The 16,342-nt window shown below is 43.6% G+C and overlaps 1 protein-coding gene across 1 annotated transcript in view; it reads right to left on the bottom strand.

Annotated features, from left to right (window-relative positions):
- ZFR (zinc finger RNA binding protein) overlaps positions 1 to 9,528 on the bottom strand; it is a 47,242-nt gene extending 37,714 nt beyond the window's left edge. Inside the window, exons 1-2 of the mRNA XM_036402876.1 lie at positions 9,436 to 9,528; positions 9,145 to 9,229 (exon numbers count right to left, since the gene is read on the bottom strand). Of these exons, the coding sequence (XP_036258769.1) occupies positions 9,145 to 9,229; positions 9,436 to 9,472 (122 nt within the window). The 5' untranslated portion in view covers positions 9,473 to 9,528. The remainder of the gene's footprint in view (positions 1 to 9,144; positions 9,230 to 9,435) is intronic.
- Positions 9,529 to 16,342: the final 6,814 nt, after the last annotated feature.

Genomic DNA, 16,342 nt, shown 5'->3' on the forward strand with positions numbered 1-16,342 from the left:
GGGTCCAATCCCACTTAGGTAGCATCACCTACAGCCAAACACCCAGGACTATATCCAGACAGCTTCTGAGCATCTCTGAGGAATGGAGACTCCAACTTACCTAGGCCTCATGCACGAGGACTCAGTCATTCTTGTATTCACAAAGTGCTTTTTCAGGTTCAGAGGGAAACTCCTGTGCTCCAGTTTATGCCCATTGCCTATGGTCCTGGCATTGTGCACCTCTGAGAAGAAGCCTGACTCTGCCCTCTCTGCAGCCTTCCTTCAGGTATTTATACTTATTAAGATCCTCCTCACCCTCCTCCAGGCTGAATAGTCCCAGCTCTCCCAGCCTTTTCTCATTAAAGAAATGCTGCAGACTCCTCAGCAGCTTTGGTGGGCCTCTTGGGCTCTCTCCAGTACATCTATATCTCTCCTGTACTGAAGCCCAAAAACAGACACAGGATTCCAGGTGTGGCCTCATTGGTACTGTGTAAGAGGGGAATGATCACGTCCCTCACCCACCTGGTAATACTTTATCTAATGTATCCCAGGATGGCATTCTCCCTCTTTGCTGCAAGGACCCTCTGCTGGCTCACATTCAAGTCTGGCATCCACCAGGACCCCCAGGTCCTCTTCCTTTCCAGCTGGGTGGCCCACAGCATATACTAGTGCATGGAGTTGTTCTTTCATACTGAACTTTGCACTTCCCCTTGTTGAACTTCCCCAGATTCTTGGCAGCCTTTTTCTCCAGATTTTTGAAGTCCCTCTGGATGTCACTGTAACCCTCTGGCACGTAAGTCACTCCTCATCATTTTCTGTCATGAGCAAGCTTGCTGAGAGTACACTCTGCCCTAACATCTGGACCATTAATGAAGATGCTAAACAGAAAAAATGCTGAAATTGGCAAGTTCTCCAAAAAAGGAAGGAAACTTCACTAGTATGGAAAATTGTACTAAATTGTTAAAACATTCTGTATTTCCTGCCTTAAGCCACTACTTTGCTTTTCTAGCATCAATAATGTAACAATGGTCTAAGCTACCATTGTTGTATTTTAGTAGCATACAAAATATCACACATAATTTAACACCCCACAGTTAAGCCTATAACCACCAACCCATTCTGAGGATACAAAGGACACAGCTATATAGCATTAACAGAAAATCTTCCCAAAGTAGTCAGTTCCTAAGGACAAGCACCTGCTGCAAATTTCAACTAGTTGGCAGGCTTGCCCTCCTTAAAATGACAACAGCTTCTTTAACTCAAGGCACCTTTCCCCCTGATTTACCACCTTCTCTGTCTTCCTGTTATATGTTACAGCCTATTACAATACTGCCATACAACCTATGTTAACAAACTCCACAGAGCCACGTATTGCATTTCTCATGTTAACATATCTCCTTTGAGAGTGGGACTTCACTGATTTGAAAAGAAGTGCATCAAAATCCTTTCACAAACAAAAGTACTGGAGGCTTCTTGTGTACATTGAGGTAGAACAGCATGTTTAACTACAGCACTAAACACTAGCATTCACTGACCAAAAGAGAATCAGCTCCACACAGCTCTACCATATTCAGTGAAGTCTCTTCTGCTAAGAATTATGTATGGGTCAAGATGTGATGGAACTCAAGAGAGCGTGGGCATTAAGTACACAGAGCAAGCATTCTGAGTTTTTAGCTTCATCCTGTGGTAAAACTGAATTACTTTCACTGCTCAAGGCTAGTAGTACATCCTGTCTGCAGAAGAAGTCCTACCCACTGTTGTCCTCACCACCCCATTTTCACCAACAGAAGACTGAATTATGTTTAGTGATACCTTAAGCTTGGTCTCGTATGCCTGGGTGAAATACAGCCCTAAAATCTCTGAAAGACTCAATCCTTTTTAAACCAGTATCTAGATGAAGAAGAGTTAACTGGGGCAGGATACTGAAGACAAAAGTGATTAGAAATACTAGCAATTGTGAAAAGAACACTCCACCCCCAATCAATTCTCAACAGCCAACTCATCCATGCGTAGCAATTCACTTTCTTTTGTTTTGCACCACTTGAACATGCTGTAATATGGTGCACTACATTTGAATTCCAAACCAGCTGTAATTGCAAGAGCTCACTTCCATACTGCTGCCTAGAAGATTGCATCTTAACCTGGACTCACAGGCATTGTGGTCTGCTCTGAACCTGCACTGCTAAAATTGCCTTTATCTGTGACAGCTCACCACACTCAGTAATATTAAAGCTGCTTCAAGGCAATTCAAAGTTAACAAATCATTCCTAACCACCCAAGCATCTCCCATCAGTGTTCTGTCTCGTTAGAGCAAGACACAGTATGAATACCACCAAGATGAAACTCACAACACTCAAGAGATTCTTCACCTTTTTAACAGAAACCAAAACCATAATACAAGATTAATTAAATGAAGCAATCCCATTTGCACACTTCTCTGTCCAAACATTATTCAATGCCCCTATCTCTCCATCAGCATTTTAACCAGCCAATTTGAGATTAGAAGCATAATTATACCTCTCTCCAGCACCGAAGCAAGAATGCTAATATTATTTTACATTGGAAAGACAAGCCAATATTAGGCTGTTAATTTCAAACTGAGTAGTGACACAGTGGCTCTGGTGAGGTACACAGTATGCACACACACACAAAGAAGTCTAGTACCACCAAATTCCACATTTATTTTAGCCTCCTAAACAGATGGATTAGTACAGTCACCGCAATAAGTAACAAATGAGGTTTGCATTGCATGCAGGTTTATAACCTTAGGCCCTAATGCCACCACTAGCAAAAAGCACAAACTGTAAAGGTCCTGTAATGTTCAGAGAAATTTCCTGCATTACTATTTGCATAATCTAATGCTTTCCTCAGTAAATCACAATATTATTATTGGGTAGAGCACACAAAGAATTTTAAATTAGTAGGGTAGCAGGAAATTTCACGCAGCAAAAACACTGAAAGGAACAAGAATGCTTCTAATACATTATTTACAGGTTTAAAGGGCACTTAGCTCTTTTGTTGTCTTTGATTAAATATGAAACAAGATTTCAAGTATGTTTTATGAAAATTAGTATTTATGAACTAATAAATACAGTAATCTATTCCTCTTCTTTGAAGGAACTTTACTGATTATACTGTCACAACAGTATAATCAGTATTATCAAGTTCTGCATGCCCATCCTGATTTTGGCCAGGGTAAAGTTAATTTTCTTCTTAGTAGCTGGTTCAATTCTGTGTTTTGGATTTAGTAAGAGAATTATGCTGGTAACACAGAGATGGTTTAGTTGTTCCGAGTAGGGCTCACTCCCAGTCAAGAACTTTTCAATTCCTTGTGTTCTGCCAGTGAGCAGGTGCACAAGAAGCAGGGTGGGAGCACAGCCAGGAGAGCTGACCCAGACTGGCCAAAGAGCCATTCCATGCCATAGAACATAATGCGTGCAAGTATCAACCAGGGCGACTTGGCCAGGAGCTGCTGATTGTTTCTGGAGAACAGGCTGAACATTAGGCAGCAGGGGATAAACAACTGTGTTGTGCATTACCTCCTCCTCTAGGGTTTTATTCCCCCTAATCCTTTCATTACTACTATTACTTTTATTAGTATTACTGCTATAATTCATATTATTATACTTTATTTTCTTTCAACTATGAACAGTTCCTATCTCAGTCCAGGAAGAATTCTCTGATTCTCCTCCCCACCAGGGTGGGTAGGAAGTGAGCAAGAGACTGTGCAGTACTTAGTTGCTGGTTGGGGCTAAACAGCAATAACCCAGTACTCCTGAATTTTCCAAATCCAAAGTCTACCACCTAAGCATCTATCAACTTGGCCTTTAAAACCACTTAAAATATCAGTACTTAATGTCAAGACTTGGACAAATTTTAATTCCTTCTTCATGAGAAGGATGACAGAGTATTTAAATGATCCACCATGGCCATGGATAAGTTGGAATTCTAGGAAGACACAGTGACTTCTATGTTCCACTGTCTTCTTAGTTTAAATTCTGCATCTGGGACAGGGCACCCCTGGATGTGTGGACAGACTGGGGAAGGAGAGGCTGGACAGCTGTGTCACAGAAAGGGACCTAGGGCTCCAGGTCGATGGCAAGTTGAGTCAGCAGTGCCCTGGCAGCCAGGAGGGCCAACCCTGTCCTGGGGGCATCAGGCACAGCATCACCAGCTGGGCAAGGGAGGGGATTGTCCTGCTCTGCTCTGCACTGGGGTGGCCTCAAGTGCTGGGGGCAGTTTTGGGTGCCACAATAAAGGTAATGACCTGTAAGACAGTGTCCAAAGGAAGGCCATAACAATGGTGAAGGGCCCGGAAGGGAAGCCATGTGAGGAGTGGATGTGGTCATTTGGTTCAGCCAGGAGGAGACTGAGGGAGACGTTGTTCAACACCCTCACAAGTGGAAGCAAAGGGGCAGGCACTGATCTCTGGTCTGTGGGGACAGCGACAGGACCTGAGGGAATGGCCTAAAGTTGTGTCAGGGGAGGTTTAGGTTTGATATCAGCAAAAGGTTTTTCCACCCAGAAGGTGGCTGGGCACTGGAACTGCTCCCCAGGGAAGTGGTGACAGTACCAGCCTGGCAGAGTTACAGAAATGTTTAGACAATATTCTCAGGCATGTGGTGTGATTCTTGGGGATGTCCTGTGTAGGGCCAGGAGTTGGACTTTGATGTTCCCTGTGGGTCCTTTCTAATTCAGGATATTCTGTGATCCTATGACTCACTACTAATAACACAAATTAGAATACTGTCATTTTGAGGAACTGCAATTCAGAAAGAGTTTATACCAGTCTGCAATAAGTCTAGAATTAAATACAGAAAATTTCCTTAAAAGCACCTTTCAGCTATCACTTAATAGAGCAGATTTTTTCCTTTGAGTCTTCTGAGTGGGAGATCCACAACTGTGAATACTCAAATTCTGAGGGACCAGCTTATAAACTGAATGTTCCCACATCTCTGTGGGCCCTGATGGGATTCACCCCAGAGTACTGAATGGGCCTGCAGCTGTTACAGCAAGACCTCTCAATCATCTACTGGAGGCCTTAGGAGTCTGGGCAGGTCACTGCTGACTGGAAACTTGCCAGTGTAATTCCCATTTACAAAGGTGTGAGGCAAGAAACAGAACTGGAGACTTATTCGTGTAACCTCAGCTCCTGGAAAAACTATGGAGATACTAAGTGCTACTGGAAGGTGAAAGAATTGTTAAAGAACAATGCAGTCATCTCCCACAGTCAACAGTTTCACAAAGCAAAGTTCTCTTTAACCAACCTATCCTTCTATCATAAGGTCACCTGCCTCCTGGATAAAGGGAGGGCAGTGGATGCAGTTCCAGTTTGACTAAAGCTGCTAACACTGTCCCTCACAGCATCCTTTTCCAACAAGTTGCCAGCTGTGGGATGAGCAGGTTCACAGTGCTCTGGCTGGATCGCAGCACTCAAAGGGCTGTATTGAATGGGGCTTCATCTGGCAACCAAGAGTTGGGTGCACCATTAGCAATTTGGCTAATTCAAACTGGGAGGTGCTGTGGATGCTCTTTAGGGACAAGAGGCCTTGATGAGGGACCTAGTTAGATTGGAGCATTGGGCAGTCATTAATGGAGTGAAATTTACCAATGCTGGATTCTGCACCTGGGATGGGGTGATGCCAAGCACAGGGATGAAGTGGGAGAGGAGTGGCTGGACAGGTGCAGAGGGAGTGGGGCTGGCTGGTGCTGGGCTCAGGGTGGGTCAGCAGTGCCCGGGCAGCCCCGAGGACAAAGCCCATCCCAGAGCATGGAGCAGGGCACAGCCAAAGCCCATCCCAGAGCACCGAGCAGGGCACAGCCAAAGCCCATCCCAGAGCACCGAGCAGGGCACAGCCAAAGCCCATCCCAGAGCATGGAGCAGGGCACAGCCAAAGCCCATCCCAGAGCACGGAGCAGGGCACAGCCAAAGCCCATCCCAGAGCACCGAGCAGGGCACAGTCAAAGCCCATCCCAGAGCATGGAGCAGGGCACAGCCAAAGCCCATCCCAGAGCATGGAGCAGGGCATAGCCAAAGCCCATCCCAGAGCACGGAGCAGGGCACAGCCAAAGCCCATCCCAGAGCACGGAGCAGGGCACAGCCAAAGCCCATCCCAGAGCATGGAGCAGGGCATAGCCAAAGCCCATCCCAGAGCACCGAGCAGGGCACACGGGCCCAGGGAGGGGATGGGCCCGCTGGGCTCAGCCTCGGGGCGGCCTTGCCTGGGGCCTGCTGGGCCCTGCAGGTGGAGAAGGAGGGGATGGTCCTTCAGTGCATCCTGAGGAGGGAAACAAAGCCGGTGGGAAGGCTGGAAGGAACTTCCTGTGAGGAGCAACTGAGGAACTTGGGCTTGTCCAGTTTGGGGAAAGGGAGGCTGAAGGGTGACCCCACTGCTCTCTGCAGCTTCCTGAAGAGGGGAAGGGCACAGGGAGGTGCTGAGCTCTCCCCCCTGTAATCCTGGGACAGGACAGGAGGGAGCAGTTCACAGCTGCACCAGGAGAGCTTTCCTGGCCATTAGGAGGCATTTCTATAAAGAGAGGGTGGTCAAGCACGGGAACAGCTTCCTAGGGAAGTGGTCGATGCCCAGTCTGTCAGTGTTCAAAAGCATCTGGACAGTGCCCTTAGCAACGTGCTGGAACTTGGCCAGCCCTGAGTGGGCAGGCAAACTGGACAGTGACTATAGGTCCAACGGGAAGAGTCTCTTCTATTCCTTGAAACTGAACAGAATCTACTTAGACTCTCTTCTTTCTGATGCAAAGTTTAGGCTTTTTATTTTCTCTGCATGTTTCCAGATGAAGATTTGATATATTTTGAGATATTCATATAAGTTATTACAAGAAAGGTATGTATGATAAAAAGAATTGCACAAATTTTTGAACTAAGTGCTGAAATCAATAAAATTCTGATTATAATCATTAGGGAGCATTGAGTCATCTAAAATTGAAGACTAATATTCTTCCAACATACCAGAATTTTTCACAGCCATTTTGGCACGAGAGAACCTTTAAAAATGTGACCAATATTGTGTTTATTATGAAAATTTCTGTTTGTTGCTATAAAAACTACAGTGTCAGAACTTCCAAATGGTGTATGTATAAAGAACTAAAGACTTCAACTGCAATGTGGGTTTTTTTCTCATAAAACAACTTGTTACTTTGAGCAACTTTTTAAGAATCCATAGGTTAGTTCAGCATCCAGAAACACCTTTTATTTTTCAAGATTTATGGGGCTCACCTATGCATTCAGTAGGTAAAAAACCATTTGTTTGTTTATTTATTGCCCTGGTTTCCAAGAAGACGATTTTTTTATTCTGTGAACTGTCTTTTCAAATACTGGAAAAAAACTTAAAGACTTGCTGTAAAATCAAATCTCACCACCTTCCTCTGCCACCATCATCTTTTTCTCAAATATACTGGAGTGGAATACATGATTTGTAGCACTCTGCAAACACACCAGTAAGCACCTAACAAGTCTGCTTGGTAAAAGTAAGCTCCCTCAGACATTTTAAGTGACTCTTGTGTTTTCAGCTCAAAATATTAAACTCCTTCTTATGAAAGGACTACTTAAACACTGATCGCTGTGTGTCTTCACCTTCAGATGCGGTAAACACACAAATCATTTATAGGATGTAGAGTCTTTAACCAATAGCAAACTAAAGAGTATCTTAAACTTATGATAGCAAAGGAAAAAGGTTCTTTTGATCTGTTTTCCATTTTCTCAAAAACACACTTAGGATCAGCTATTAAACTTGAATGTTATTCCAATTATATAACTTCAAAGGAATTGTTCAGGATCTTTAGTCTAAAGATCCCCTCAGCCCTGCAATAAAAGATGATTTTAAAAATTCATCTGCACTTCAAAACTGCAGACATACAGATCTTGGTTTATCATTCACTTAACCTTTATACTTAAAAAGAAATTCTATATATATGTCCTAAATATTCACTATAATCATCATGTAAAATGTAAACACATATATGCACTGTGAACACCCAAAGGAACTAGAAGATTAGCTAAATTTAATCCTCTATTAAACACTGGAGTAAATTAAATTCAGTGTACTTCACATTCATTTTCAGGAAAAAAATCAATGGGAAAAACGGAATTATTCCAACACTTCCACAGAAGTGTACATTCCTAAAACTACATTAGGTATGCAATTTTTGTTAGCTACTAGCACAGCTCTGCATTCATTTGCTAATAATCTCTGTTATATTTGCTTTATTCTTTTGGGTTTTATCTTATTCACCACAACTTAGGCATTGTGGAAGGTCCTTATTACAGATTTATGGAATGAGAAACATAAGATTCAAATGTGGACTTAAAGATGTCACTCCAATACAAGCCAAAATTGCAAAGATGTTCCTGAATGTATTTAGCAAATTAAGTATTATGATGTCAGAAACTGTGATATAATAGATAATACCAATTACTTTTTAACAAGCTGGCCGCAATTTAGATGAACAAAAACTACAAAGATACAAAGACTTGTGGCAGTGTGTCTGTCTGTATGAGATCTGTATTGATAGATCTATCCAGACACGTAAGACACAGGTATGTATGTATACTGTCTAACACAGTCACAGGTCCTCATGTTCCCCTACAACACTGCTCCTGGTCTTAGAAATCAGAGTAGGACATTTTTTTTAAAAGGGTACCTGTCCATGAAGTACCTCCTCTACTTTCTTAGACACATTACTTCAATTGGATTAAGTCCCCTGCTATTTTCCTGCTCCATCTCTCCCTGATCCATCCAGCCTCCCTTAGGTTGGTTTTCAACCCATGTTAGAAGGGATTCTGGGCTCCCACAGTGACAGCAAAGCCTTGGGGAGCAAGGCCGGTGCTCCCCGAAGCTGAGGCAGGAGACGGGCCTGGGGGCGGCACACGGTGACTCGCCGCTGATGCTGACTGACTGCAAGTGGCCATTTTAATCTAAGGGCCTGGGGACCCGATGCTGTCGCTGATCATCCTCCTCCTCCTGCTCGGCGGTGCCCAGCCCCACCTCCCAGCCCCAGGCACACGGGGAGATAAGAACACACAGCCGCGGGCGCGGCGGGAGGGTCCGAGCACAGCCCACGGCACGGGGCAAGGGGCGGGAGTTGCCCGGGGTCCCGGCCGGGGAGAGGGGCCCTGGCGGGGTCCCGGGGGGTCGCGGCGGTGCTCACCTGTACTGGGCAGCAGCCCCGCTGTGGGTGAATCCAAAGTAGTTGCCGGTGGCCATTTTGGCATCTTCCCCCAGCCGGCTGGGCACTGCGGCGGCGGCGACCGAGGGGCGGCGGCGGCGGGGGCCATGACAGGAGGCCCGGCGAGAGGAGGCGGTGGGGAAAGAACGGGACACACAGAGGGACAAGGGAGAGAGAGAGCGCGGGAGCGCCGGGTCAGACTCGGCGCCTCAGGACCGACCCCCGCCCGCCGCCCTCTCCCCAAGCACGGACACGCCGAGCACCGCTACTCACCATAGGTGAACGAAACTACCGGGCATATGGGAATCATGAGTCCGGCCTGGCAGCGACGGCGGCGGGTGAACTCTCAACTCTCCCCCCCCTCCCTCCTCCTCCCGCTCGCTCCCTTCCCCCACCCACCCACCGACGGCGACAACGGCGGAGTGCGGCCGGGCCGGCTCCGCCTGCGCAGGCGCGGGATGTGCGCGGGGGCCGCTGGGAGATGTAGTCCGGCCGCAGCCGGGTTCCCGCTTAAGGAACGGGGAGCCGCCTCCGCCCCGGGGACCGTGTGCGCAGGCGCGGGATGTGCGCGGGAGCCGCTGGGAGCTGTAGTCCCGCAGGCCGGCCATGGGGAGGCGCGCTGGCGGCGCTCCTAGAACACGCTCACACACGCAGACGCGTGTGTGGATGGATATACGGTGTGAAGGGTCCCGCCATGGCTCCCGTGTGCTTACTGCAACCCTGCTACAGCCTCGCCCACACAGCGCCCGTTCCCGTGGCTGTTCCAAAAGCCAGCAGTCCGTCAGATCACTCCTGAAACGGGCTGGGCGGCACATTGCGGCCAGTGCAGCGCCCTCCCGATCAAAGGCACTGAATGAACGTCCGTTCCTCACGGCTCTGCCGCTCCTTCCGGCAAATCCTTCCTTCTGAGCATCAGCTGTCCCCCAAATCTCTGAACAAAGCAAAACTTGAATGCTTAAATACTTTCATCCCATTTATGTACTTTGCATGTGCTCCAGTGTGCATTATTCATAAACTAATAAAGGCTTATAAAACGATTAATAAACACTGGATTCAGTATAATGTATAATTTTGGATATAATTTTGTGGGCTGTAAGCTAAGCCTCCTGAAAACACACCTGTTTGAGATTCCCTCCTGCAGTCCTAACAAAAGCAGGGATTCCCACATCCCACAGTGGCTGTGGTCATAGGCAGTAGGACTGCAAGGATATTATTGTTCATAAAATGAGAAGAGGAAAGTACTTTCTCATCTTATAGCTAACATTATTGCAGCTGCATATGAAGTACAGCCATTCCCAATGCCAAACATCCTTCCCAATTCACTGAACATAATTTGTTGGTCATTATTATTAATTTTGCATAGGAACTGAATATTATTGTACCTCCTGTTCATTCTTACCCTAATCAAGCGCAACAGTAAAAGAAATCTCCTTGGTTCTGCCCAAAGTGCTTTTCTGGGAAGAAAGTGGCTACTGAGTGAATATCCAATTGCTATAGATTAGGAAAGAAAAGCCTTAATCCACAGTTCCATGGGAGAGTACTCAATGAGAAGGCTCTACAAAAACCTTCTGCAGAAGAACTTAGAGAATATGACCTCTGTCATGCAAATATCAATTGACTCAGGAGATACAAATTATAAATAGGTTAATGATTTATATAGATATTTATATCTATCCTTACTTCTATTAAAAATTGTTTATAATCAAACCACTGGATCATGCTGCTTGGACAAGAAGACAACACAAGTTTTTTTTTGTTCCACTGTCTTTCAAGCTTTTCCAGTTATAAGCCTCCCAATATCCTGATAAACAGACAATATTCAATACACATTTAATTTAAAATATAAGCATCTATACATACACACAGACATACCTTTTATCAGTGCATCACTAAAGCTATTTTTGCAAAGTAGGTAGGCCTGTCATTGCTATTCATTTATGAGATGAACTTCATAGAAAGATGGAATCAGACTGGCTGTGGTTGGAAGAGACTTTAAAGACCATCTGATTCCAACTCCCCTACCATAGACAGGAAGGCTTTTCACTAGTCCTGTTTGCTCAGAGCCCCATCCAACCTGCCCTGAGCTTGTCACGGATGAGGCACCCACACCTTCTCTGGGCAACCTTTGCCAGTGCATCATCACCCTCACAGTAAAGATGTTCTTCCCAATATCTAAGCGAAACCTACTCCCTTTTCAGTTTGAAGCCATTCCCCCTTGTCCTGTCGCTCCAGGCTCTTGTAAACAGCCTCTCTCCATTGTTTCTGTAGCCTTCCTTTGGGTATACTGGAAGGCCCCATTCAGGTCAGCCCAAAGCCTTCCCTTCTCCATGCTGAACAAACCCAATTCACTCACCCTTTCCTCATAGGAGTGGTGCCCAATTCCTCTCATCAACTCAGTGATGCTCCTGTGGACTCTCTCCACGGATGTATATCAAAATTATTAATATATACTTCTATTGATATTCATTATATTATAATGTTCCAAATAAACTTGGAGTATTTACCCTCTTTTCAACTTAGTCTCCATGAAAAACAAACAGAAAAAAAAAAAAACAACAAAAAACCCAAGGCTTTCTTACTCATAACTGAGATTTTTGACTTAGAAATAGAAACTATTTCTTCATCCAAATAGTTTCTAGTTGTTAAAATTCAAATACTACACCCTTTATGTTGTGATTTCAGCCCTGCATATTTCTGAGCATAAGCTCCCATCTGGTAGCCCAATTCAGCTGCAATTTCAGAAGAAGTTTCAAATTACTTTCCTGTGTGAATTTTGCATTTTGAGTGCATACATAACTTTAAAAAGACTATAACATAGTTTATGAGAAGTCATACTTTTTAAGTGTGACAAAAAAAAATTAAAACCCAAGGTTTCCTTTCTCCTTGGGAAAAAAGCTCCAAACCACTAGTATTATACAGGTCTTTCCCTGAGCAGTTTCCTAATAAGAACCTGATGCTTCCTGGTGACTTTGTGAACCATTACATAACACCTATTTATGCTACTACTAGCTTGCAGGATCAGATTCATGGTCTATACTTAAAAACATCAGGATTATAAAACAAGATTCTGTCTCTTTAAGACATGTATCGGATTGCTTCAAAATAAAACAGTAATAAATTCAGATTAGATCCTTAAGGGCATTTTGACCTTCACTGATTTCTATATCTTTAACTGGAAGGATAATACATGGAGTGATAAAGTGCAAGTTGTGGCACAGGGAGAAAGACAGAAAAGCTTTAGTGAAACATGGAAAAGGTATTTGTTAAATAGGAAAAAGAAAATTCTCTATCCCCAGTCCTAATAAGATTACAGAAGAACAGCCAAGAAGTTCCAGAATGAAAACATATGCTGGAACACAAATCTTTAATTTGGAATTATATACAGCAGATACTTTATCTGTGTAAAGTTCAAAGTGTCTAAAAATATCACAGACAAAAATGGCAAGCAAGCTGGCATTCAGGAAAACACATTTTTGACCTTCATTTCAACCGTTTGAGGAGAGATCGCCAAAATATGGTGAGAAGAAGAAAGCAATACAATAACAGGCAAGTGTCATCAATCCTACTATTTTACTTTAATATCCCAAGATGCGTGTGATAATGTTTCTGCTGCTGCCACAGGACTGCAAAACTGCGACTGAGCACAGTGGGGAAAACTAAATAACTAAATGTTTTTAATTCTCAGGATTTGCAAGATTAGGTAAGATTTCTTGGAGGCAACCTTCCGGTTTATGTAAAAGCAGGCTCTCAGCCAGCCTTTGCGTGCCCACCAGAGGGCAGGGCCACGCAGCAGAAGGTGAAAGCTTTCCAACACAGTGCAGACCATGTTAACAAAAGCTGCTTTTATTTCCTGAAAAGGTAATTTAATACTTAGTGCTCTCTTTGTAAATGCTCTAGATAGAAAGAGATTTGCAATCAGCATATGGAGACCATATCTTCTATGGTGCTATCTTCTCACCTGGAAATTATTTCAGATAGCCAGAAAGACAAGACATTTACCAGCTTATCAACCTTCTTATTGTACAGTGAAATTACATTTTTTTAAGCAGTAAAGACCCCACATTTTTCAATTATTAAAGCAAAAATGTGTTACTTTTAACAACAGGGTTTAGATATTGTACAGTGACCATAACAACAGACCTTTAAAACTATTTATGGAAGTTATTACTGTTTAGGTTACTAAATAAAAAAATCCCCACTTCCCAAGCATAATAGAAAGTTATGCAAGTATTGATGCAAACTCAAATTACATGATACACATTGGAAATGAACCAGTACCAGTTCCACAAACAAAACAACTGTGTAGTATCATCCCTTACTCTTTCTTTCCTGACACTTTAATAAAAGTACTGCCAATATTATAAACTAACCTACCCTTTCATGGCAGATTTCTTCTTCCACCTTTTAAACTAGTAAGCAGAAACACCAAAGCTTTAAAGGCTGTCCCACTTCAAGTTTGCCCCAAAATGCTTTTCTTGCTAGCTCTACTATTTCTAACTAGAGGAGTCATCCTTTGCAGTAATTGCTATGTGATCAGAAGCACTAATGTGTATTTTTCAGCATTGCCATTCAAATCTGCATGCTGAAATCTGTTACTGAAGAAAAAACAAATGCTTGAATATTCTTCTCTGCCGAAGACATGTGGGATATGAAATGAGGCAATCAGGCAGTAACTAGAAGAATTTAAGCCCTTTTAAGGCAGCTACAGAAGGAAAGTGTCTGATGAAGGAACAAACCCATTACAAAAGTCTATTTTAAGAGCTCAGAAAGTGAACTATACCCCTTGGGGGGATGGATGACTCACTCAAAAGGTAACAGCAGAGATTTACCTTGGAAAAATTATGGCTCCTTTCCGACTGTTCTACAGACAGCCTTTTTTCTTAGTAGCTTCTTTCTTTTTTTCTAAATACAATAAAATATCATGAAGGTAATTTACCAGAAGCTCAAAGTGCCGCTACACTCAGTAACCAGAATATTTCTCAAAGAGATGTATCATTCCTGAAAAGCAGAACATGAAATCCCAGTTGCAGCAAACCTTCCCTTCCTCTTACTGACCTGCTATTTAGGAATTCAGCTATAAAAATAAACTTGGTGCTTGCTTTGGAGGAAATACTCCAGGTGGGAGAAATTAACTCATTAAGAGCCAGCAGAAAGTGTTTCTTTTAGTCAGTTTGATTTATGTAAAGACTGAAAGAATTGATTAGAAATTCATAAAGAATTGTTGACTTGAATAAACAATTCCTTGCTGATTTGATTTAAACCTGAACATTCTTTGTGTGCAAAGTGTTGAAAAAAGCAAAGCATATACAGATTACAAACACCTGAACTCTCATTATGCCTCTAACTAATGAAAAATTAGCGTGAATCAGTTGGAAAGAGTAACTATGTTTTTTTACAACTTAATAGTCCTTATTTTGAGATGATCTTGTTGTTGGAGTCAAACATTGTTACATTTTATCTGTTCATCTTCCACAATTACATGGCTTGACAAGCCAGGTGTTGCTGCAGTGGTGATAATTACTATGTTACCTGCATATCATTTGCTGTGCTTTGACCCTTGCTTGTTTAAACAACTATTTTTATCTTCCAAAGGTCAGAGATGTAGTAAGAATTGTATTTTTTTCTATTTTTCTTTTTGTTTTGTGGTCTACGTGACACTGTGAAACTGCAAGTTACCAAGGATTATTTAGGTGAGTAGGCTTCCTATTTCTGGTATTTCCTTACTGTTTTCCTGCTATTAAAGTGAAGAAGTGAAAGCCACTTCTCACAGCATAAGCCAGTTTACTTCATGATGAGGCCTCTAAGGACTTCATAGATCCCCTCTGAAAACCTCTTTGTCCACCTCCTTTAAGTACTTTTTCAGAAACTGCTTAGAACTTGCAGCTGCTCATGCTGATTTTGGATGATTATTCCCTCTAGAAACATGTTGTTTGCCTTTCTGGCCCATATTAATAAACAGAGATGTTTGCAATTAAAACAAAACAAAAAAAAAAGACTTTTGCTTTTCAACACTTTCTTAATAGGTGTTTGTTATTGGAATTATGAAGGCTGATCAACCACTACCTCACTCAGCATGTATCAATTTTATCTGGAAGCTAGGATTGGGATTATAGTCCACTTCCTATTTTTTATAGTTTGCTTGCACTTTTTACAAAAATCTTGTACTCATGTGGTAGGAAAAGCATAAGTCTAGAGTTAGTAAGAATGAGAAAAAGAGTCAGCTGGTACTGGGTGTCTGAAGAATTGTCATTGCTCACAACACAAGTACGTGACCCATTGCTGCAAACAGTGATCAGCAAATAGGAGCAAGCTGTGTTAGTTCATGTGAATCATGACCGTATTTTAATGTCAGTAATAGCATTAAATTTATTATATTCAGTATACATTCATAGAATTACACTCATCATAAACTGAAACATTACATTCATCATTAACAGGTAACACAGAAGACACAACATGAAGCCACTTCGTGCTCTGACAGCATGCCTGGCCCATCGCAGTCTGCAAAGGCTGCTAAAAATCGCCTCTTACAAAGCTGAGGGCAGAGGGCCCTTTCTTCACCTCCCTTCTATCTCGGTGTGTCTCAGAAGCAGAACTCATCTAGGTGAACTCAGCCCTGTCAAGCCCTCCTCAGCAGGGCACTCCGGGACGCATCACCGTGTGAACACGCTACAGAAAAAAAACAGTACTGTCAGTACGTTTTCAAGGCTATGTGCTTGGACAGCTTTTAAAATGTAGGTGTTTTAAAGAGGCGCTGAGACAGCTTTAACCTTCTATACACGGTGCTCCAGCCCCCGGACAGGTGCCCTCATGCTTCCTAGCTGCAGAGCCCCGCGGTAAGAGAAGGAAAACCGGGGCACCAGTAGCAGAAGGGGGATGCGGTGGCAGAAGGGGAAGCATCAGGAGAGGAAGCATCAGGAGGGGTTGCCGAGCGGCGCCCCAGGTGTGGCGGGGCCGTGGTTTCGCTATGCAAAGCCACCCACCGCAGCCGCACCCCGCCTCACGCCGCTGCCCGGGCGGCTCCGAGCGGCATCGAGGAACCGCTGCAGAGCGTGAAAAAAACCCTGCTATTTATGAATTATTGTAGGGTTTTTTTCTACTTGAGAAGACTGAGGGGATACTTCAGAGAACGACAGAATCAATTTGGAAAAGACCTTGGAGACAACTGAGTCCAACTTGC

The sequence above is a fragment of the Molothrus ater genome, chromosome Z (genome assembly GCF_012460135.2).
Source record: "Molothrus ater isolate BHLD 08-10-18 breed brown headed cowbird chromosome Z, BPBGC_Mater_1.1, whole genome shotgun sequence".
Taxonomy (NCBI): domain Eukaryota; kingdom Metazoa; phylum Chordata; class Aves; order Passeriformes; family Icteridae; genus Molothrus; species Molothrus ater.